Consider the following 25357-nt stretch of genomic DNA (forward strand, 5'->3'; position numbering starts at 1 on the left):
AGGCAAATGGTATGTTGGCCTTCACAGTGAGAGGATTTGAGTTTAGGGATAGGGATGTTTTGCTGCAGTTGTACAGCACATTGGTGAGGTCACACCTGGAGTATTGTGTTCAGTTTCGGTGTCCTTATCCGAGGAAGGATGTCCTTGCTATAGAGGGAGTGCAGTGAAGGTTTACCAGCCTGATTCCTGGGATGGCAGGTCTATCATATGAGGAGAGACTAAGTCGGTTAAGATTATATTCACTGGAGTTTAGCAGAGTGAGAGGGGATCTCATAGAAACTTATAAAATTCTAACAGGGTTAGACAGGGTAGATTCAGAAAGAATGTTCCCAGTGTTCTCCAGAACTAGGGGTCATAGTTTGAGGATAAGAACATAAGAAGATAAGAACTCGGAGCAGGAGTAGGCCACCTGGCCCCTCAAGCCTGCTCCGCCATTCAATAAGATCATGGCTGATCTTTTTGTGGACTCAGCTCCACTTACCCGCCCGCTCACCATAACCCTTAATTCCTTTACTGTTCAAAAAGTTATCTATCCTTGCCTTAAAAACATTCAATGAGGTAGCCTCAACTGCTTCACTGGGCAGGGAATTCCACAGATTCACAACCCTTTGTGTGAAGAAGTTCCTCCTCAACTCAGTCCTAAATCTGCTGCCCCTTATTTTGAGGCAATGCCCCCTAGTTCTAGTTTCACCTGCCAGTGGAAACAACCTCCCTGCTTCTATCTTATCTATTCCCTTCATAATCTTTTAAGTTTCTATCAGATCGCCCCTCATTCTTCTGAATTCCAATGAGTATAGCCCCAGTCTACTCAGTCTCTCCCCATAAGCCAACCCTCTCAACTCCGGAATCAACCGAGTGAATCTAGTGATAAGGGGTAAACCTTTTAGAACTGAAGTGAGGAGAAATTTCTTCACCCAGAGTGTGGTGAATGTGTGGAATTCACTCCCACAGAATGTAGTTGAGGCCAAAACATTGTCTGATTTCAAGAAGAAATTAGATATAGCTCTTGGGGCTAGAGGGATCAAGGGATATGGGGGAAGGGGGGATCAGGATATTGAATTGGATGATCAGCCATGATTAAAATGAATGGCGGAGCAGGCTGGAAGGGCCGAATGGCCTACTCCTGCTTCTAGTTTCTATATCCTCCATGCCACCAGGTTTCGAGACTCCCTGCATCAGGTCAAGGACCTTGACCTCTTACCTCTGATGTGAACCCCGACCCGGAAGTTCACGTTGATGTTGCGAACGGTCTTCTCCACCAGGATGTAGTACCATTGCTGCCAGAAGGGGGCCTTGTCTTGCAGCTCGCAGACTTGTCGGTCTCGGCAGTTGACGCGGGTGGAGTTGTGGAGTGGGGGGGCTTTTGCCCTAAGCTTCAGCAGCACGGGGCAGCCCCTCACCGTCCTGTTACTGTTGCTGCAGTCTGTGAGATGGACCAATACCCGGGAGGTGTAACTCGGAATAAAAACCCTGAGGAGGAGAAAAGGGCAGATTCTGAGGAAGAGAGATCAAAACCAGAGCGGGCAGATCCAGCTGTTTGTTTAAAAACACTCCGATTACCCAGATAGAATTATTTCCACATTGGAACAGGAGGAGGCCATTCAGCCCCTTGAACCTGCTCCTCAGTTAGACCATAGTTCATCTGCACCTTAATCCCTTTACCTCTCTTGGTTCCATATTCCCTGAAAGTCTCAGGCAGTAAAAATCATTTACCTCAGTCCTGTGCACAGCAAGATCCCACAAAAGAGCAATGAGGTAATGTCCAGACAATCGGTTATAGATGTAGGGACAACAACGGACAAAGCTCCTGCTCTTCATCTAGAAGAGCCTTTGGACTTCTGAGCTCTGTCTTAGAGAGTGGGCAGGGCCTCGGTTCCTCGTCTGAGCAACAATGGTTATCACAGTGTCACAGTGGTTAGCACTGCTGCCTCACAGCGCCAGGGACCCGTGTTCGATTCCCAGCTTGGGTCACTGTCTGTGTGGAGTTTGCACATTCTCCCTGTGTCTGTGTGGGTTTCCCCCGGGTGTTCCGGTTTCCTCCACAGTCCAAACATGTGCAGGTTAGGTGGATTGACCAAGCTAAATTGCCCCATAGTGTCTCAAGGCATGTAGATTCGGGGGATTAGTGGAGTAAATATTTGGGGTTGAAGTTTATTTGTTTCAAAGTTTATTTATTAGTTACAACTAGGCTTACACTAACACTGCAATGAAGTTACTGTGAAAATCCCCTAGTCGCCACACTCTGGCGCCTGTTCGGGTACACTGAGGGAGAGTTTAGCACGGCCAATTCACCTAACCAGCATGCCTTTCGGACTGTGGGAGGAAACCGGAGCATCCGAAGGAAACCCACGCAGACACGGGGAGAACATGCAGACTCCGCACAGACAGTCACCCAAGCCGGGAATCGAACCCGGGTCCCTGGCGCTTTGAGACAGCAGTGCTCACCACTGGGATACTGGGATAGGGCCTCGGTGGGATGCTCTGCCGGGGAGTCGGTGCAGCCTCGGTGGGCTGAATGGCCTCCTGCTGCACTGTAGGGATTCTATGATTGTATGAAGAGTGCAGCACTTCCCCAGCACTGCACCAGGTCCTCAGCATGGATTACACGTGCTAATCACTGCAGTGGGGCTTGAATGCATAACCTTAGAGTCCCATGGAGAGTGCGACCCACTCGGTCTGGGATGTGGAGATGGGGAGGGCTGGGAGGCGTTGTTCAGTGTCCCCTCACGCTGTAACCAGATTCAGTCCCAGCATCAGCAGCCGTTTTGGGGCAGTGAGTTACAGATTTTCACTGTTCTTTTGTCAGCTTTTTCCTGATGATCCATTGATTCTGGTCCGGCGCTGCCGAGCTCTGATTCTTGCTCACAAGCAGTTCTCAGTTGCCAGTCTGTTAGTCAGCCTGCAAATCCTTCTGCTCATTTACTCTGTGCCTCGGGGCAACATCGTAAGGATACAACAACAATCCTGCGTTTGTATATCTCCTTTAACATAGCGAAACCTTCCAGAATGTTTCACTCGAACCAAATTCGACACTGAGCCACGTAGGCCATGTTGGGTCAGGTGACCACAAACCTCGTCAAAGAGATCGGTTTTGAGAAATATCTTAAAGAAGGAAAGTGAGGCGGGGAGGTTGCGGGAGAGAAACCCAGGACTGAGGGACCAGACACTGAAGGCATGGCCGCCAATATGGGAGTGTTAAAGATGCCAGAATTGGAGGAATGCAGGGATATCTTCAAGCTTTTAGGTGTCCAGATCACCAACAACCTGTCCTGGTCCCCCCATGCCAACACTATGGTTAAGAAAACTCATCAATACCTCTACTTTCTCAGAAGACGAAGGAAATTTGGCATGTCAGCTACGACTCTCACCAACTTTTACAGATGCTCCATAGAAAGCATTCTTTCTGGTTGTATCACAGCTTGGTATGGGCTCCTGCTCTGCCCAAGACCGCAAGGAACTACAAAAGGTTGTGAATGTAGCCCAATCCATCACGCAAACCCGCCTCCCATCCATTGACTCTGTCTACACTTCCCGCTGCCTCGACAAAGCAGCCAGCATAATTAAGGACCCCACGCACCCCGGACATTCTCTCTTCCACCTTCTTCCATCAGGAAAAAGATACAAAAGTCTGAGGACATGTACCAACCGACTCCAGAACAGCTTCTTCCCTGCTGCTGTCAGACGTTTGAATGGGTCTACCTTGCATTAAGTTGATCTTTCTCTACACCCTAGCTATGACTGTAACATTCTGCACTCACTCGTTTCCTTCTCTATGAACAGTGTGTTTTGTCTGTATAGCGCGCAAGAAACAATACTTTTCACTGTATACTAATACATGTGACAATAATAAATCAAATCAAAATCAAATCAAATCAAAATCTGGAAGGGGCTGAAGGAGGTTACGGATATGGAGAAGGATTTGAAAAAAAGGAAGATACTGTGGTGTTGCTGTGGGAACCAGTGCAGGTCAGTGAGCACAATGGAGCATGGGTGGGTTGGTGTGCAGAAAGACAACAGAAGCTGTGCTTTGGATAAACTGAAGCTTATGGAAGGTGGAATGTGGAAGGCCAGCCAGGAATCTTCTGGAATAGTCCAGTCCCAAGCTAACAGTGGAATGCTCTCCACTTGCCTAGATGGGTGTGTGGTGAACCATCGTTGGTTCCCACTGGATAGTACTGAGCCAGGGTCTGGCCAGTACTACAAGGATGTACATATGTTACTGTTGGGTTAGGGATGGGTTGTGCTACTTGTTGCTGTTGGGGTTAGGGTGGGGTTGTTACACCTTTGTACTGTAGTGTTGTGGTACATCCCAGTCGGGCTCCGCCTCCTGGGAGAGGTGTAAAGGTCCCTGCTCTGGCTGGGACCCCTCAGTCTGGGATCGTGTATATAATTATTGGCTGCTTCATTACAGTAAATAAAAGTCTTTATTTCCTGAGCATCTAGCCTCGTGTATGATAACGCGCATCAATTTTATTTACTGTTGTTAAACTCTCGTCGAAGAAAAAAAAAGAGAGTATGGAGCAGATACTGAAGCCGGAACGCCTTACACTAGATCCACGTGCGGTGGGCGCCTCTAACACCTTCGACCACTGGCTGAAGTGTTTCGAAGACTACCTGGCAGCCTCCGCAGCGGTCACCACAGATGATACCGGAGATGAGGGGTTTGGATTATGAGGAGAGGCTGAGGAGATTGGGTTTGTACTCGTTGGAGTTTAGAAGGATGAGGGGGGATCTTATGGAGACTTATAAGATAATGCGGGGGCTGGATAGGGTGGAGGCGGAGAGATTCTTTCCACTTAGTAAGGAAGTTAAAACTAGAGGACACAGCCTCAAAATAAAGGGGGGTCGGTTTAAGACAGAGTTGAGGAGGAACTTCTTCTCCCAGAGGGTGGTGAATCTCTGGAATTCTCTGCCCACTGAGGTGGTGGAGGCTACCTCGCTGAATATGTTTAAAGCGCGGATGGATGGCTTCCTGATCGGTAAGGGAATTAAGGGTTATGGGGATCAGGCGGGTAAGTGGTACTGATCCACGTCAGATCAGCCATGATCTTATTGAATGGCGGGGCAGGCTCGAGGGGCTAGATGGCCTACTCCTGCTCCTATTTCTTATGTTCTTATGTTCTTATGATCACAGACTCCGGGTCCTCCATGCGAGGGTAAGCAACACTGTCTACCTCGCGATCCGTGCGGCCACCGATTACACAAAGGCCCTCGAGCTTCTGAAGAAGCGTTATATCAAACCACCCAATGAAATACACGCTCGTTACCTCTTAGCCACTCGACGACGGCAGTCTGGCGAAACGATGGAGGAATATGCGAACGAGCTCCTACAGCTAGCCAGGGGCTGTAACTGCAAAGCTGTGTCGGCTGAGCAGAGCATGAACGACCTCGCCCGAGATGCGTTTGTGGCGGGAGTCGGATCGTCGTACATTCGATTCAAACTACTGGAGAAAGGTAACCTTGACCTTACCCAGGCAATCGAGCTAGCGGAGATGCTGGAGACGGCCTCCAAAAGCCTAGTATTGTATCCTGAAGACCTCGTGGAGACAACGTGGCAGGAGCAGTCGCTGATCCCTCCTCGTCCCTCGGGTTCGAAATGCTGCGTAATGGCGTGCTCACACTCGGGCCAGATGACGGCAGCAGCTCCGGGCGGCCCGCGGTGTTACTTCTGTGGGGGAGCGAAGCATACTCGGCAACGGTGTCCCGCTAAGGCTGTGTTGTGCTCCGCCTGCGGTAAGAAGGGGCACTATTCGAAAGTGTGCCGATCTAAATCTAGGAACGGCAGTGCGGCCTGCGATTCTTCAGAGCTCGGCTCTTCGTCGTCGAAATCATCGAGGGGTTCGTCCACGTGCAAGGCCAGGACGACACCATTACGGTCGACGGAGTCGGAGGTGTGTGACCACCAGGGGTCACTTGGCTCTACCACTTTATAAAAGCCCGCAACCTGCCCTACTCGGTGGAGGACGTCAGGTCCGTAACAAGAAGCTGTCGGGTTTGCGCGGAATGCAAACCGCACTTTTACCGACCTGACCGGGCACATTTAGTCAAGGCCACTCTTCCCTTCGAGAGACTGAGTGTCGATTTTAAGGGCCCCCTTCCCTCAACAGATCGGAATGTGTACTTCCTCAATATCATTGATGAGTACTCCAGGTTCCCTTTTGTTGTTCCCTGCTCTGATACATCCGCTGCCACGGTTATCAAGGCATTCCGTGATCTCTTTACCCTGTTCGGGTACCCCGGCTACATTCACAGCGACAGGGGCTCGTCATTCATGAGCGATGACTTGAGGCAATTCCTGCTCTCATACGGGATTGCCTCTAGTAGGACCACGAGCTACAACCCTAGGGGTAACGGACAGGTGGAACGTGAGAATGCTACAGTCTGGAAGGCTGTCTTACTGGCGTTGAAGTCAAAACGTCTTCCAGTCTCCCATTGGCAAGAGGTGCTCCCTGATGCGCTCCATTCTATTCGCTCACTCCTGTGTACGGCAACCAATGCTACTCCCCACGAGAGGATGTTTTCATTCCCTCAGAAGTCTTCCTCGGGGACATCATTACCGTCTTGGTTGACGTATTCAGGACCCGTCCTCCTGCGGCGACATGTAAGGGCTCGCAAGTCTGACCCGTTGGTCGAACAGGTCCATCTCCTCCACGCCATCCCTCAGTATGCCTATGTGGCATACCCTGACGGGCGAGAGGACACGGTCTCGATCCGAGACCTGGCGCCAGCAGGGGACGTAGCAACCCCTGTCGCTCCCATACCCCCTGTTACAAACCCCTTAACTCTTGTTTCTTCCCCGGACACGGCGCGGGCAGCATCGGGACCATTGCTTAACCCTTTTACTCCCGTGTACAGCTTGCCTGAGTCCAGAGGATGGTCGCCACTTCAGGGCGTGTCAGGACTCCATGGACTACCGTCGCCTCAGGGTCAACCGGCCTGTGAGTCCGTGGAAGAACAGCTGGACGCCGCCTTGGGGAGAACGCCACCGCAAGTGCCTACTCCGGTGTCACCGCCGGTATTGAGGAGGTCACAACAACGGTGCGGTCCCCCTGACCGTCTGAACTTATAGACTGATGACATTTTATTCTGTTTTTTTGTACCCCGCCGGACTTTGTTCTCAAAGGAGGGGTGAATGTGGTGAACCATCGTTGGTTCCCACTGGATAGTACTGAGCCAGGGTCTGGCCAGTACTACAAGGATGCACATATGTTACTGTTAGGTTAGGGATGGGTTGTGCTACTTGTTGCTGTTGGGGTTAGGGTGGGGTTGTTACACCTTTGTATTGTAGTGTTGTGGTACATCCCAGTCGGGCTCCGCCTCCTGGGAGAGGTATAAAGGTCCCTGCTCTGGCCGGGACCCCTTCAGTCTGGGATAGTGTATATAATTATTGGCTGCTTCATTACAGTAAATAAACATAGAACATAGAACATAGAAAGTCACAGCACAAACAGGCCCTTCGGCCCACAAGTTGCGCCGATCACATCCCCACCTCTAGGCCTATCTATAGCCCTCAATCCCATTAAATCCCATGTACTCATCCAGAAGTCTCTTAAAAGACCCCAACGAGTTTGCCTCCACCACCACCGACGTCAGCCGATTCCACTCACCCACCACCCTCTGAGTGAAAAACTTACCCCTGACATCCCCCCTGTACCTACCCCCCAGCACCTTAAACCTGTGTCCTCTCGTAGCAACCATTTCAGCCCTTGGAAATAGCCTCTGAGAGTCCACCCTATCCAGACCCCTCAACATCTTGTAAACCTCTATCAGGTCACCTCTCATCCTTCGTCTCTCCAGGGAGAAGAGACCAAGCTCCCTCAACCTATCCTCATAAGGCATGCCCCCCAATCCAGGCAACATCCTTGTAAATCTCCTCTGCACCCTTTCAATGGCTTCAACATCTTTCCTGTAATGAGGTGACCAGAACTGCGCGCAGTACTCCAAGTGGGGTCTAACCAGGGTCCTATAAAGCTGCAGCATTATCTCCCGACTCCTAAACTCAATCCCTCGATTAATGAAGGCTAGTACGCCATACGCCTTCTTGACCGCATCCTCCACCTGCGAGGCCGATTTAAGAGTCCTATGGACCCGGACCCCAAGGTCCTTCTGATCCTCTACACTGCTAAGAATGGTACCCTTCATTTTATACTGCTGCTCCATCCCATTGGATCTGCCAAAATGGATCACTACACACTTATCCGGGTTGAAGTCCATCTGCCACTTCTCCGCCCAGTCTTGCATTCTATCTATGTCTCGCTGCAACTTCTGACATCCCTCCAAACTATCCACAACACCACCTACCTTGGTGTCGTCAGCAAACTTACCAACCCATCCCTCCACTTCCTAACCCATCCCTCCACTTCCTTGATGCTCAGGAAATAAAAGCCTTTATTTCCTGAGCATCAAGCCTCGTGTATGATAACGCGCATCAGGGTGCAGCTCCAAAACTCAAGAAGCTCAACACTATCCAGGACAAAGCAGCTTACTCGATTGGCACCTCATCCACAAACATCCACTCCCTCCATCACCAACGCTCAGTAGCAGCAGTGTGTACCATCTACAAGGTGCACTGCAGCAACTCACCAAGGTTCATAGAAACATAGAAAATAGGTGCAGGAGGAGGCCATTCAGCCCTTTGAGCCTGTATCATCATTCAATATGATCATGGCTGATCATGCACTTCCAATATTCCACTCCCGCTTTCCCTCCACACCCCTTGATCCCTTTAGCTGCAAGGACCACGTCCAGCTCCCTCTTGAACATATCTAACGAACTGGCCCCAACAGCTTTCTGTGGTAGAGAATTCCACAGGTTCACAACTCTCTGAATGAAGAAGTTCTTCCTCATCTCAGTCCTGATTGGCTTACCCCCTATTCTTAGACTTTGACCCCTAGTTCTGGACTTCCCCAACATCAGGAACATTCTTCCCACATCTGGCCTATCCAATCCCATCAGGATTTTATATGTTTCTATGAGATCTCCTCTCATTCTTCTAAATTCCAGTGAGTACAAGCCCAGTCGATCCTGTCTGCCTTCATATGATAGTCCTGCCATTCCAGGAATCAGTCTGATGAACATTCGCTGGACTCCCTCAATAGCAAGAATGTCCTTCCTCAGACTTGGCGACCAACTGCACACAGTACTCAAGGTGTGTCCTCACCAAGGCTCTGTATAACTGCAGCAAGACATCTTTACTCCTATACTCAAATCCTCTTGCTATGACGGCCAGCATGCCATTAGCTTTCCTCACCACCTGCTGTACCTACATGCCAACCTTCAGCGACTGTTCCACCATGATACCCAGGTCATGTTGCACTTCCCCTTTTCCTAAACTGCCACCATTCCGATAATAATCTTCCTTCCTGTTTTTGCCCAAAGTGGGTAACCTCACATCTATCCACATTATATAACATTTGCCAAGTATTTTCCCACTCAGCCAGCCTGTCCAAGTCACCCTGCAGCCTCTTAGCATCCTCCTCACAGCACACACTGCCACCCAGCTTAGTGCCATCTGCAAATTTGGAGATATTGCATTCAATTCCTTTGTCCAAATCATTAGTATATATTGTGAATAGCTGGGGTCCCAGCACTGAACCCTGCAGTACCCGACTAGTCACTGCCTGCCATTCTGAAAAGGACCCATTTATTCCCGCTCTCTGCTTCCTGTCTGCCAACCAGTTCTCTATCCACATCAATACCTTACCCTCAATACCATGAGCTTTAACTTTGCTCACTGATCTCTTGTGTAGGACCTTGTCAAAAGCCTTTTGAATGTCCAGATACACAACATCCACTGGTTCACCTTTGTCCACTCTGCTGGTCACATCCTTAAACAATTCCAGAAGATTTGTCAAGCACGATTTCCCTTCAGTGAATCCATGCTGACTTAGACTGATCCTATCACCGCTTTCCAAATGCTCAGTTATTACATCCTTAATAATTGACTCCAGCATTTTCCCCACTACCGATGTCAGGCTAACGAGTCTATAATTCCCGGTTTTCTCTTTCCCTCCTTTTTTAAGAAGTGGGGTTACATTAGCTACCCTCCAATCCACTGGAACTCTTAGGTTAAAAAGTAGGGTCACTAGGGTGGCCATCTCTGGGCTGCTCCCAATGCCTCGTGCCAGTGAGGCTAAGAATAGGGAGTTGGTACAAATGAATGCCTGGCTAAAGGACTGGTCCAGGAGGGAGGGCTTTATTTTCATAGACCAATGGGAGGTTTTCAGGAGAGGATGGCACCTGTACAAGAGGGAGGGGTCACAACTAAGTTGGAAGGGCACAAATATCCTGGCTGGAAGCTTTGCTAATGCAGTTCGGGGGGGTTTAAACTAGTATGGCAGGGGGGTGGGGATCAAACTATTAGGTCTATAAGTATGGTGGCTGGGGACGAGCTTGGGGCTGGGACAAGGCTGGCAAAGAAGAAGAGCACTCTGGGGGAGGACGACCTCACTGAGCCTGGAGGTCTGGAGTGCTTATACTTCAATGCAAGGAGCGTAGCAGGTAAAACAGACGAACTTGGGGCCTTAATGCGCACGAGGAATTTGGATGTGGTTGCGGTGACAGAGACTTGGTTGAAAGAGGGACAGGACTGGCAGCTGAATATTCCAGGGTACAAGTGTTTTAGGCGAGACAGAGGAGGGGCCAAAAGAGGTGGGGGAGTAGCGGTATTGGTTGGAGGGCATATTACAGCGGTGCAGAGGGAGGACAATTCGGAGGAGTCGTGTAGCGAGTCACTCTGGGTGGAGCTTAGAAACAGGAAAGGCGCAGTCACTATGTTGGGGGTGTACTACAGGCCCCCCAACAGCCCAAGGGAAGTGGAAGAATGGATATGTCAGGAGATACTGGATAGGTGCAGGAAATATAGGGTTGTTGTAGTGGGAGACTTCAATTTCCCTGGTATAGACTGGAAATCGCTGAGGGCAGGGACTCTGGATGGGGAGGAATTTGTAAAATGTGTACAGGAGGGTTCGTTGGAACAATATGTGGACAGCCCAACTAGAGAGGGGGCTATACTGGACCTGGTACTGGGGAATGAGCCCGGTCAGGTCTTCAAAGTTTTGGTTGGGGAACATGTGGCAAATAGTGACCACAATTCTGTTAGCTTTAGGATAGTGATGGAAAAGGATGAGTGGTGTCCCAAGGGTAAGGTGTTGGATTGGGGGAAGGCTAACTTTATTGGGATCAGGCAGAAATTGGCAGCTCTTGATTGGGAGAGGCTGTTTGAGGGTAAATCCACATCTGGTATGTGGCAGTCTTTTAAGGAACGGTTGTTAGGGCTACAGGACAAGCATGTGCCTGTAAAAAAGAAGGATAGGAAGGGTAGGATTCGAGAACCGTGGATAACCAGGGAAATTGAGGGACTGGTCAAAAGGAAAAGAGAGGCGTATGTTAGGTCCAATCAGCTAAAAACGGAGGGAGCTCTGGAGGAGTACAATGAAAGTAGGAAAATACTCAAACGGGGAATTAGAAGAGCAAAAAGGGGTCACGAAATGTTCTTGGCAGACAGGATTAAGGAGAATCCCAAGGCATTTTATTCATACGTTAGGAACAAAAGGGTTGTTAGGGAAAAAATCGGACCTCTCAGGGACAAAAGTGGGGACTTATGCTTGGAGCCCAAAGAGGTAGGGGAGATCCTAAATGAATACTTTGCGTCGGTATTCACAAAGGAGAGGGATGTGTTGACTGGGAGTGTCTCGGAGGGGAGTGTTGAACCGTTGGAGAAAATCTCCATTACAAAGGAGGAAGTGTTAGGTTTGTTAGAGAATATAAAGACTGACAAATCCCCAGGGCCTGATGGAATCTATCCAAGGCTGCTCAGGGAGACGAGAGGTGAAATCGTTGGGCCTCTGACGCAAATCTTTGTCTCGTCACTGGACACAGGTGAGGTCCCAGAGGATTGGAGGATAGCCAATGTGGTCCCGTTATTTAAGAAGGGTAGGAAGGATAACCCGGGTAATTATAGGCCGGTGAGCTTGACGTCCGTGGTGGGGAAGTTGTTGGAGAAGATTCTTAAAGATAGGATGTATGCGCATTTAGAAAGGAATAAACTCATTAACGATAGTCAACATGGTTTTGTGAGAGGGAGGTCATGCCTCACTAACCTGGTGGTGTTTTTTGAAGAAGTGACCAAAATGGTTGACGAAGGAAGGGCCGTGGATGTTGTCTATATGGACTTTAGTAAAGCGTTTGACAAAGTCCCTCATGGTAGGCTAGTGAAAAAGGTTGGATCCCATGGGATAAAGGGGGAGGTGGCTAGATGGGTGGAGAACTGGCTTGGTCATAGAAGACAGAGGGTGGTAGTGGAAGGGTCTTTTTCCGGCTGGAGGCCTGTGACTAGTGGTGTACCGCAGGGCTCTGTATTGGGACCTCTGCTGTTTGTGATTTATATAAATGATCTGGAAGAAGGAGTAACTGGGGTGATCAGTAAGTTTGCGGACAACACAAAACTGGCAGGACTTGCAGATAGTGAGGAACATTGTCAGAGGCTACAGAAGGATATAGATAGGCTGGAAATTTGGGCAAGGAAATGGCAGATGGAGTTCAATCCTGATAAATGCGAAGTGATGCATTTTGGTGGGAATAATGTAAGGAGGAGCTACACGATAAATGGAAGAACCATAAAGGGTGTAGAGACGCAGAGGGACCTGGGTGTGCAAGTCCACAGATCTTTGAAGGTGACGTCACAGGTGGAGAAGGTGGTGAAGAAGGCATATGGCATGCTTGCCTTTATAGGACGGGGCATAGAGTATAAAAGTTGGGGTCTGATGTTGCAGATGTATAGAACGTTGGTTCGGCCGCATTTGGAATACTGCATCCAGTTCTGGTCGCCACACTACCAGAAGGACGTGGAGGCTTTGGAGAGAGTACAGAAGAGGTTTACCAGGATGTTGCCTGGTATGGAGGGGCTTGGTTATGAGGAGAGATTGGGGAAACTGGGGTTGTTCTCCTTGGAAAGACGGAGGATGAGGGGAGACTTAATAGAGGTGTATAAAATTATGAAAGGCATAGATAGGGTGAACGGTGGGAAGCTTTTCCCCGGGTCGGTGGTGACGTTCACGAGGGGTCATAGGTTCAAGGTGAAGGGGGGGAGGTTTAACACAGATATCAGAAGGACATATTTCACACAGAGGGTCGTGGGGGCCTGGAATGTGTTGCCGGGCAAGGTGGTGGAGGCGGACACACTGGGAACGTTTAAGACTTATCTAGACAGCTATATGAACGGAGTGGGAATGGAGGGATACAAAAGAGTGGTCTAGTTTGGACCAGGGAGCGGCGCGGGCTAATTGTTCCTTGTTTCTCGTGGAAGTGGAAATGACTAGGGTTGGGAAGCATTTTCCGATCAGGGCCATTGTGATCTCCTGGACTCATTTCGATCGCCTCAGGGGGTCGGAGAGGAATTTCCCAGATTTTTTTTTCCCCATATTGGCCCTGGGGTTTTTCACTCTGGGTTTTCGCCTCTCCCTGGAGATCACATGGTCTAAAAGGGGGGGGTGGGGGTGAGTTAATAGGTTGTAATGAACAAAGCATCGTAGCTGTGGGGGACAGCTCGGTGGATAGGATATTGGTATGTAGATAGGCTGGAAAATTGGACGGGGATCCTGGATTCAGGATTCAATCCTGGACCGGGGAGCGGCGCGGGCTTGGAGGGCCGAAGGGCCTGTTCCTGTGCTGTATTGTTCTTTGTTCTTTGTTCTTCCAGAGTCTATAGAATGCTGGAAGATGATCACCAATGCGTCCGCTATTTCCAGGGCCACTTCCTTGAGTACTCTGGGATGCAGAGTATCAGGTCCTGGGGACTCAAGCAACATCCTGAAGTTTACCATTGGCTCAAAACTGAAATGGTGCAGCCTTATAAATATTGTGGCTACAAGAACAGGTCAGAGGCTGGGAATATTGCAGTGAGTAACTCACCTCCTGACTCCCCAAAGCCTGTCCATCATCTGCAAGGCCCAAGTCAGGAGTGTGATGGAATATTCTCTAATTATCAGGATGGGTGCAGCTCCAACACTCAAGAAGCTCGACACCATCCAGGACAAAGCACCTGTTTGGCACCACATCCACAAAAATCCGCTCCCTCCATCACAGACACTCAGTGGCTGCCATCTGCACCATCTACAAGATGCACTGCAGCAACTCACCAAAGATCCTTAGACAGCACCTTCCAAACCCACGACCACTTCCATATAGAAGGACAAGAGCAGCAGATACCTGGGAACATCACCACCCTCAAGTTCCCCTCCGAGTCACTCACCATCCTGACTTGGAAATATATCGGCCGTTCCTTCACTGTCGCTGGGTCAAAATCCTGGAACACCCTCCCTAACAGCACTGTGGGTTTACCTACACTACATGGACTGCAGTGTTTCAAGAAGGCAGCTCACCACCACCTTCTCAAGGGCAGTTAGGGGTGGGTAATAAATGTTGGCCTAACAAGCGAAACCCACATTCCATAAATGAATTAAACAAAGGAATGAATGAAGACTTCAACAGCAGGATGAGCTGGGACAGGGGGTGGGAGGATGGTCATTGGTGATATTGGAACATCCTGTAGAAGTACAATAATTACCGGAAGGTGTGGATCCATCAGTATGTCAAGTTTTAAAGTTTAAAGTTTATTTATTAGTGTCACAAATAGGTTTACATTAACACTGCAATGAAGTTACTGTGAAAATCCCCTAGTTGCCACACTCCGGCGCCTGTTTGGGTACACTGAGGGAGATTTAGCACGGCCAATGCACCCAACCAGCAGGTAAGGAAAGAGTTAATTAAACAGTCTCTTCACAAGTTTTTATCATTTTGAGCCTTTTCATAGTTAGAAGAAGGAAAGTTTAACCGTAACAGAGCTTGCCTGTTCTTGAATAAATGTGCATTTTAATATGCAGAGCAATTTCTTTTCAGATTAAACCATTGACTTAATGAAAAGTACCAGACAGAGCCAGTCTCCAGCTGATAAAAGATTCAGAAATGGGCAACTAACATGCAGCCAGTGAGGTTAAAGTGTATGGGAGGGCTGTTAACCCCTGGGAGGACACATCTGCTTTGGGAAATGTGACAATTTGGCCTTTTGTTGATTCATCTCCAGGGAGCTGTTCAGGGCCAGTGATTTGATTGGCAGCTCAGTCGAGGTGGAGTTGGGGGACTTTCACCATGGGAGTGAGAGGAAACAGCCGATGAAGGAACGCCGCTGGGATTCACAGGCAGGGATTGACAGGAAGGTGTGGTACAGTCGGAATGTGCAATGAGACCTGATTGGTTCCGAAAATATCCTCAATTGCTAAATCTCTGCTTAAGTGTCCATACATCATCATAAATATTGCTGTCAAATGCACATTTCATTAATGTCACTAATAGTTCCTGCTGTCTGCGTAATTCTTATCATTGTTAATAAATCCTTTCAACTCCATCACTTTCAGGAGTAACTTTTAAAGAAAGAATCAGGGAGAGCCATTCTTTACCAGAGACAGGCTTCACCGATCAATTAAATCTGCTGTTGCTCCTACAGTGTCGCTCTGTGTCACTGCATTGGCTCCAGGCCCAGTTCCTGCTGCCATCAAGTGATAGCAGAATGTGTGCGTGTATGTATGTGTGTGTGTGTATGTGTGTGTGTGTGTGGGTGGGTGGGTGGGTGGGTGGGTGGGTGTGTGTGTGAGAGGGTGTGTGCGTGTGTGTGCGTGGGTGTGTATGTATGTGGGTGTGTGTGGGTGTGTATGTGTGTGAGTGTGCATGCGTGTGTGTATGTGTGTATATATATGTGTGTATGTATGTGTGAGTGTGCATGTGTGAGTGTGCATGCGTGTGTGTCTGTGTGTATATGTGTGTGTGTGTGTGTGTGTGTCAGGGTTTGTGAAACCATAAAATGTAGGAGCATAAGAAGGCCACTCAACCCATCAAATCTGCTCCACCATTCAGTGAGATCATGGCTGATCTGATATAATCCTCAACTCCACTTTCCTGCCTTCTCCCCATAACCCCTCGATTCCCTGACTGATCAAAAATCTGTCTATCTCAGCCATGAACATACTTAACGCCCCAGCCTCTACAGCTCTATGTGGTAGTTAGATAAATCGCCGGGTCCGGATGGGATGTACCCCAGGTTACTGTGGGAGCCGAGGGAAGAGATTGCTGAGCCTCTGGCGATGATCTTTGCGTCATCAATGGAGACGGGAGAGGTTCCGGAGGATTGGAGGATGGCAGATGTGGTTCCGTTATTCAAGAAAGGGAGAAGAGATAGCCCAGGAAATTATAGACCAGTGAGTCTAACCTCAGTGGTTGGTAAGTTGATGGAAAAGATCCTGAGAGGCAGGATTTATGAACATCTGGAGAGGAATAGTATGATCAGAAATACCCAGCACGGCTTTGTCCAAGGCAGATCATGCCTTACGAGCCTAATTGAATTTTTTGAAGATGTAACTAGACACATAGACGAGGGAAGAGCAGTAGATGTAGTTTATATGGATTTCAGCAAGGCGTTTGATAAGGTGCCCCATGCAAGGCTCATTGAGAAAGTGAAGGGGCATGGGATACAAGGGGACGTTGCTTTGTGGATTCAGAACTGGCTTGCCCACAGAAGGCAAAGAGTGGTTGTAGATGGGTCTTTTTCAGAGTGGAGGTCGGTCACCAGTGGAGTGACCCAGGGATCTGTTATAGGACCCTTGCTCTTTGTGATTTTTATAAATGACCTGGATGAGGAAGTGGAAGGATGGGTTGGCAAGTTTGCTGATGACACAAATGTTGGTGGTGTTGTGGATAGTGTAGAGGGATGTCAGCAGTTGCAACGAGACATAGATAAGATGCAAGACTGGGCGGAGAAGTGGCAGATGGACTTCAACCCAGATAAGTGTGTGGTGGTTCATTTTGGCAGGTCGAATAGGATGAAAGAATATAATATTAAGGGTAAGACGCTTGGCAGTGTGGAAGATCAGAAGGATCTTGGGGTCCGGGTTCATAGGACGCTCAAAGCAGCGTCGCAGGTTGAGGCTGTGGTTAAGAAGGCGTATGGTGTACTGGCCTTCATCAATAGAGGAATTGAGTTTAGAAATCGGGAGATAATGCTGCAGCTGTATAGGACCCTGGTCAGACCCCACCTGGAGTACTGTGCCCAGTTCTGGTCGCCTCATTACAGAAAGGATGTGGAAGCCATAGAAAGGGTGCAGAGGAGATTTACAAGGATGTTGCCTGGATTAGGTGGCATGCCTTATGGGGATAGGTTGAGAGAGCTCGGTCTTTTCTCCTTGGAGAGGCGAAGGATGAGAGGTGACCTGATAGAGGTGTATAAGATGTTGTGAGGTATTGATACAGTGGATTCTCAGAGGCTTTTACCCAAGGCTGAAATGGTTGCCACAAGAGGTCACAGGTTTAGGGTGCTGGGGAGTAGGTACAGAGGAGATGTTTGGAGTAAGTTTTTCACTCAGAGGGTGGTGGGTGCGTGGAATCGACTGCCGGTAGTGGTGGTGGAGGCGGATTCGATAGGGTCTTTTAAGAAACTTTTGGATAAGTTCATGGAAGTTAGTAAGATAGAGGGTTATAGGTAAGCCGAGTAGGTAGGGACATGTTCGGCGCAACTTGTGGGCCAAAGGGCCTGTTTGTACTGAAGCTTTTCTATGTTCTATGTAAAGAATTCCACAGATTCACTCCCTTCTGAGAGAAGAAATTCCTCCTCATCTCTGTCTTAAATGGGTCACCCCTCACTCTGAGACTCTGCCCTCTGGTCCCAGACTCTCCCACAAGGGGAAACAACCTCTCAGCATCGACCCTGTCAACCCCCTGAGAATCCGATATGTCTCAATAAGGTCGCCTCTCATTCTTCTAAACTCCAGTGAGGACAGACCCAACCGACTCAACCTCTCCTCATAAAAAAATCCCTCCCTACCCAGGATCAACCCAGTGAAGCGTCTCTGGACTGCCTCCAATGCCAGCATATCTTTCCTTAGATAAGGAGACCAAACTGTTCACAGTATTCCAGATGTGGTCTAACTAATGCCTTGGAAAGTTTTACCAAGACTTCCCTATTTTTATATTCCATTCCCTTTGAAATAAAGGCCAACATTCTAGTTGTCTTCCCTATTTCCTGCTGAAATTGCATGTTAGTTTTTTGTGATTTATGCACGAGGACCCCAAATCCCCCCGAGCTGCAGCTTTCTGCAGTCTTTCTCCATTTAAATAATATTCAGCTCCTTTACTCTTCCTACCAAATGCATCAACTCACAGTTCCCTCCATTATATTCCATCTGACAAGTTTTTGTCCACTCATTTAACCTGTCCGTATCCCTCTGTAGTCTCTGTGTCATCCTCACCACTTGCCTTCCCACCTATTTTTGTGTCATCACAAACTTGGCAATAGTACATTCACTTCCCTCATCCAAATCATTAATATATATTGTAAATAATTGCAACCCCAGCACTGATCCCTGTGGCACTCCACTAGTTACAAGTTTCCATCCTGAAAATACCCCTCTTATCCCAACTCTGTATCTTCTATCAGTTAACCAATCCTCCATCCATGCTAATATACTACCCCCAACACCATGGGTTCATATCTTATTAAGTAGCCTTTTGTGTGGTACCTTACCAAACGCTGTTTGGAAATCTAAGTATATCACATCTACTGGTTCCCCTTTATCTTTCCTGCTCATTACCACCTCAAAGAATTCTAATCAATTTGTCAGTTCTGATTTCCCCTTCCTGAAGCCATGCTGACTTTGTTTGATTATACTGTGTATTTCTAAATACTCTGCTACTACATCCTTCATGATAAACTCTAACATTTTCCCAATGCCAGGTGTTGGGCTAACTGGCCTATGGTTACCTGTTTTTGTCTCCCGCCCTTTTTGAATTAAAGGTGTCACATTGGGAGTTTTCCAATGCCTAAGACATCTCTGTGCTTATTCTAAACAACAGCAAACTTCAACAGAACCACTTGGACACCAGCAACAGAACCAGTACGAAAGGTAAAGCCAGGACCACACAGAGACAAAACCAGCACAGCCCCTCAGAACACCATCAGTGCCAACAGCACCAGGGAAAAGGAAAGTCCCACAATGGGAGCTGTTACCAAATATGAACCATAGTAAAGAAGCTATTTTCCAGTTTACAGCAATCTACTCGGCAATTGAAAAAATGCACGTCTGAAGTTCAGCAACGATGTTTCACAACATTTCAGTTAAAATGAGCTTTTAAAGCAGACATTTAAAAACAAGGTCCCATCAAGAATTCATGGCTCAAACACCAGCACCGGGGAGGAGCCCCTGAGACCTCTGTAATGGGCTGGGGGGGGGGGGGAGATTTTTACATGTTCTGATCGGGGCGCCCTTTAGAGATGGCGCCCTGACCTCAGTGAAGCCGCGTTTCGGCTGGTGTGTTGAGGCCCCGCCTCCTTGTGCAACACACCCCCTTTTCTTTGGCAGAATGTCATAAGACCTGGAGAGGAACATGCCAGTTCTCTTGCCGGAAACAACACTCTGCCTCTTTTTGATAAGACTCCCCCAGAAGCTTCAAATATTTTCATTTAGTATCCTGATGAAGGGGCAGCGCTCCAAAAGCTCGTGCTACCAAATAAACCTGTTGGACTTTAACCTGGTGTTGTGAGACTTCTTACTGTGCCCATCCCAGTCCAACGCCGGCATCCCCACATCACAAATATTTTTAAGGCAGAGCTGGATAGATTCTTGTTTAACGGGGGGGCGGGGGGGGGGGGGGGGGGGTGGGGTGGGGTGGGCAGTGGGGGGCGGAGGTGAAAGGTTATCAGGGTCGGCAGGAATGTGGGGCTGAGGTTGCAATGAGATCAGCCGTGATCTTATTGAATGGAGGAGCAGGTTTGAGGGGCCGAATGGCCTCCTCCTGCTCCTAATGCGTATGTTTGGATATAAGATCCTGAGGGGGCTGGATAGGGTAGATACCTGGATGATGTTTCCTCTTCTACATCATTTAAAAATAAGAGATCTCTGTTGAAGACAGAGATGAGGAGGAATTTCTCCTCTGAGGGTTGTTAGTCTGTGGAATTCTCTTCCTCAGAGAGAAGTGGAGGCTGGCTCATTGAATATGTACAAGGCCGAGTTAGACGGGTTTTGTTGGACAAGAGAGTCAGACAGGAAATTGGTGTTGGGAGCACAATTCAAAGACTATTTCCTCGGGTGGATGGAGCTATTACAAGGGGGCATAACTATAGGGTTCATGGTGGGAGATATAGGAAGGATATCAGAGGTAGGTTCTTTACGCAGAGAGTGGTTGGGGTGTGGAATGGACTGCCTGCAGTGATAGTGGAGTCAGACACTTTAGGAACATTTAAGCGGTTATTGGATAGGCACATGGAGCACACCAGGATGATAGGGAGTGGGATAGCTTGATCTTGGTTTCAGATAAAGCTCGGCACAACATCGTGGGCCGAAGGGCCTGTTCTGTGCTGTACTGTTCTATGTTCTATCCGGATCAGCAGTGATCATACTGAATGGTGGAGCAGGCTCAAGGCCTCCTCCTGCTCCGATGTTCCCATCTTCCGATCTTTCCATATCCTGGCGTCCTCTTCCTAGGTATGTACTTTCCGACATATCCTGTTTGGCAACTATACATTTGGTTCCTTCACCCAAGTCCTTGCTATAGAATGTAAACAGTTGAGGACCCAGCACTGATCCCTGTGGTACAGGGATAACTATTTACTCTACAGCTTTACTTTACAGCTTACTCACCCAGAAATGATCAATTTACCCCATATTCTCCACTTCATGTTAGCTCACCAATTCTCTACCCATGTTACACCCACTCTGCACCGTGAGCTCTCATTTTCTGCAAAAACCTTTGATGTGGTACTTTATCAAATGCCTTTTGGAAATCCAAGTGCACCATATCTACAGGTTCCCCTTTTAGCTGGAGTTTAAAAGAATGAGAGGTGATCTTATTGAAACATAAAAGATCCAGGGGGAGTTTGACAGGGTGGATACTGGGAGGGTGTTTCCTCTTGTCAGAGAGACTGGAAAATTTAAAAATAAGGCGTCTCCCTTTGATGATGGAGATAAAGAGAACCTTTTAGTCTCAGAGAGTCATTAATCCAAAGATGTGCGGGTTAGGTTGATTGGCCAAGCTAAATTGCCCCTTCATGCCAGGGGGACTAGCGAGGATAAATGCATGGGGTTACGGGGATCGGGCCTGGGTGGGATTGTGGTCGCTGCAGACTCGATGGGCTGAATGGCCTCCTTCTGTACTGTGGGGATTCTATGATTCTCTGATCTGTGGATTTCCCTTCCCCAGAGAGCAGTGGGGCTGGGACACTGAATTTATCCAAGGCTGAGTTAGTCGTTTGAAAAGCAAGGAAGTCAGGGGACTGACAGGAATGTGGGACTGAGACCACACTCGGGTCAGCCATGGTCTTACTGGCTCAATGGGCCGAATGGCCCACTCCTGCTCCGAAGGCCGATGTTCCTCGTGTCCCAGGGAATGATTCGCCTGGATTGATCCCTTTTCACCGTCTGGAATTAGGTCACCTCGGATTCTGTTCCTTTCCAGAGAGAGCAGGCCCGCTATTACTGAGCTGCTGCTGCATAATGTTTCCCATCGCACCAGTGTGCTCTTCCCGACCACAGGAATGATGGGCTGTTGGAGGAATGAATAGGGAATTTTATCCATTTCCCATAAACGACTGTCAACAGTAACAGGAAGAGCACATTTCACACAGTTATCCTGCTCAACTCCAATGTGTCATTGACTTGGTAATACTAGACACAAGGCCCTGAGCTCTGACTTACTTGTAGAGTACCGATCTGTTGTGGCCTGGCAGCATCTGGTCTATCACGTAACCAGGATACACGACAGGGATGCCAATCAATCTCTGCACAATCAATTGGGGTTGGAAGAGGTATTGACATTCCTCGTAGAGACCCTGGGGACACAAGGCAAAACAAATTAAATCAGATAGCAGGCCAGCTGATTTCCCCATGTGGTGACCTGCCCTCAGTACAGTTATGTTCCCAGAAAGGAAAATAAACCATTCACAGCTCAGGATAACAATAACCGCAACTTCCCCTTAAATACCTGCGGGATGAGGTGGGGCATGTTGACCAAGGGAACATGTAGCCAGCTGTGAACATGGTGTCATAAGGCAGCTCGGTGGCACAGTGGTTAGCACTGCTGCCTCACAGCACCAGGGACCCAGGTTCGATTCCTGGCTTGGGTGACTGTGCTGAGTTTGTACATTCTCCCCGTGTCTGCGTGGGTTTCCTCCGGGTGCTCCGGTTTCCTCCCACACTCCAAAGATCATAGAATCCCTACAGTGCAGAAGGAGGCCATTCGGCCCATCGAGTCTGCACCAACCACAATCTCATCCTGGCTCTATCCCCGTAACCCCACATATTTACCCTGCTAATCCCCTGACACTAAGGGACAATTTAGCACGGCCAATCCACCTAACCCGCACATCTTTGGAGTGTGGGAGGAAACCGGAGCACCCAGAGGAAACCCACGCAGACACGGGGAGAACGTGCATACTCCACACAGACAGTGACCCAAGGCTGGAATTGAATCCGGGTCCCTGGCGCTGACCACGGTGCTAACCACTGTGCCACCATGTAGGTTAGGTGGATTAGCCATGCTAAATTGCCCCTTAGTGTCCGAAGATGTGTAGGTAAGGGGGATTAGCCAATGGCAAATGTGAGGTTACAGGGATAGAATGGGGCAGAGGATGGCAAAAGAGGTAAAGAGTAAGATGCAGCAGAAACAAAGGCTAGGGACCAACTGGAGCTGGAGTTGGATGAACTTAGGATCATCAGGGACGCAGAGATGGCCATAGACACAAGCTTTAGGAATACAGTTACTCCGAGGATTGAAAACAGATGGGTGACGGTGAGAGGGGCTGGGAGGAAGCAGTCCATGCAGGGATCCCCGGTGGTCGTTCCCCTTAGCAACAAGTATTCCGCTTTGGATACGGTTGAGGGGGATGACATACCAGTGGGGAGCCGCAGTGAGAGGATCTCCAGCACTGTGTCCGTCTCTGTGGCTCGGGAGGGAAAGGGGGAGAGCGGGAGGGCGATAGTTATTGGGGACTCGTTAGTTAGAGGGATAGATAGGAGGTTCTGTGGCAGCAAAAGAGACTCACGGATGGTATGTTGCCTACCGGATGCCAAGGTCCGTGATGTCTCAGACCGTGTTTTCCAGATTCTGAAGGGGGAGGGGAAACAGTCACAAGTCGTGGTGCACATTGGTACCAATGACATAGGTAAGAGAAGGGACGGGGATTTAAAGCAGGAATTTCTGGAGCTGGGCTGGAAGCTGAGAGCCAAGACGAAACATGTGGTCATCTCTGGTACGTTGCCGGTGCCACGTGATAGCGAGTTGAGGAACAGGGAGAGAGTGCAGTTAAATATGTGGTTGCAGGGATGGTGTAGGAGGGAGGGTTTCAGATACGTGGATAATTGGAACACGTTCTGGGGAAGGTGGGACCTGTACAGACAGGACGGGGTGCACCTGAACCAGAGGGGCACCAATATCCTCGGAGGGAAATTTGTTACGGCTCTTCAGGGGGGTTTAAACTAATTTGTCAGGGGAGTGGGAAAGGGAGTTGTAGTCCAGAAGTCAGTGAGAGTGGTGAGGTATTGGGGAAGGTATCAGGGTCAAGGGTGGGTACTGGTAGACAGGAAGGTGGGTTGAAGTGTGTCTACTTCAATGCAAGGAGCATCCGGAACAAGGTAGATGAACTTGGGGCGTGGATTGGTACTTGGGACTACGATGTTGTGGCCATTACGGAGACGTGGGTAGAACAAGGACAGGAATGGTTGTTGGACGTTCCGGGGTATAGATGTTTCACTAAGTGTAGGGAAGCTGGTAAAAGAGGTGGAGGAGTGGCATTGTTAATCAAGGATAGTTTAACGGCTGCGGAAAGGCACTTCGTGGGGGATCTGCACACTGAGGTAATATGGGCTGAAGTTAGAAATAGGAAAGGAGCGGTCACGTTGCTAGGAGTTTACTACAGGCCCCCAAATAGCAATAGAGATGTGGAGGAAGAAATTGCTAAGCAGATTATGGATATGTGTGGGGGTCACAGGGTAGTTGTCATGGGGGACTTTAACTTTCCAAATATTGATTGGAACCTTTGTAGGTCAAATAGTTTGGATGGGGCAGTTTTTGTGCAGTGTGTGCGGGAGGGTTTCCTGACACAATATGTGGATGGGCCGACTAGAGGTGAGGCCACATTGGATTTGGTACTGGGAAATGAACCGGGCCAAGTGTTAGATTTGGTTGTGGGAGAGCACTTTGGAGATAGTGACCACAATTCGGTGTCTTTTGTTATTGCAATGGAGAGGGATAGGGCCGTACGGCAGGGCAAGGTTTACAATTGGGGGAGGGGTAATTATGATGCGATTAGGCAAGAATTAGGGGGCATAAGTTGGGAACAGAAACTGTCAGAGAAAGGAACTAATGAAAAGTGGAACTTTTTCAAGGAACAAATACTGGATGTCCTTGATAGGTATGTTCCTGTCAGGCAGGGAGGAAATGGCCGAGTGAGGGAACCATGGTTCACAAAAGAGGTGGAATGTCTTGTGAAAAGGAAGAGGGAAGCTTATGTAGGGATGAGGAAACAATGTTCAGATGGCTCGATTGAGGGTTACAAGTTAGCAAGGAATGAGCTGAAAAAGGGGCTTAGGAGAGCTAGGAGGGGACATGAGAAGTCCTTGGCGGGTCGGATCAAGGAAAACCCCAAGGCTTTTTACTCTTATGTGAGGAATAAAAGAATGACCAGGGTGGGGTTAGGGCCGGTCAAGGACAGTAGTGGGAACTTGTGTATGGAGTCAGTAGAGATAGGCGAGGTGATGAATGAATACTTTTCTTCAGTGTTCACCAAGGAGAGGGGCCATGTTTTTGAGGAAGAGAAGGTGTTACAGGCTAATAGGCTGGAGGAAATAGATGTTCGGAGGGAGGATGTATTGGCAGTTTTGAATAAACTGAAGGTCGATAAGTCCCCTGGGCCTGATGAAATGTATCCTAGGATTCTGTGGGAGGCAAGGGATGAGATTGCAGAGCCTTTGGCGTTGATCTTTGGGTCCTCGCTGTCCACGGGGATGGTGCCAGAGGACTGGAGAATGGCGAATGTTGTTCCTCTGTTTAAGAAAGGGAATAGAAATGACCCTGGTAATTATAGACCGGTTAGTCTTACTTCGGTGGTTGGTAAATTGATGGAAAGGGTCCTTAGGGATGGGATTTACGACCATTTAGAAAGATGCGGATTAATCCGAGATAGTCAGCACGGATTCGTGAAGGGCAAGTCGTGCCTCACAAATTTGATAGAATTTTTTGAGGAGGTAACTAAGTGTGTTGATGAAGGAGGGCAGTTGATGTCATATACATGGATTTTAGTAAGGCGTTTGATAAGGTCCCC

At 48.7% G+C, this 25357-nt stretch overlaps 2 protein-coding genes across 2 annotated transcripts in view; one reads left to right on the top strand and one right to left on the bottom strand.

Moving 5' to 3' along the window:
* Positions 1 to 25357, top strand: part of LOC144495190 (uncharacterized) — a 984403-nt gene that overhangs the window by 483021 nt on the left and 476025 nt on the right. The gene's annotated exons all lie outside the window — the stretch shown is intronic.
* The window catches only part of tmem8b (transmembrane protein 8B), a 171320-nt gene that overhangs the window by 61721 nt on the left and 84242 nt on the right, over positions 1 to 25357 (bottom strand). Inside the window, exons 4-5 of the mRNA XM_078215294.1 lie at positions 21735 to 21868; positions 1202 to 1470 (exon numbers count right to left, since the gene is read on the bottom strand). Of these exons, the coding sequence (XP_078071420.1) occupies positions 1202 to 1470; positions 21735 to 21868 (403 nt within the window). The remainder of the gene's footprint in view (positions 1 to 1201; positions 1471 to 21734; positions 21869 to 25357) is intronic.

Source organism: Mustelus asterias, chromosome 6 (assembly GCF_964213995.1).
Source record: "Mustelus asterias chromosome 6, sMusAst1.hap1.1, whole genome shotgun sequence".
Lineage (NCBI taxonomy): Eukaryota > Metazoa > Chordata > Chondrichthyes > Carcharhiniformes > Triakidae > Mustelus > Mustelus asterias.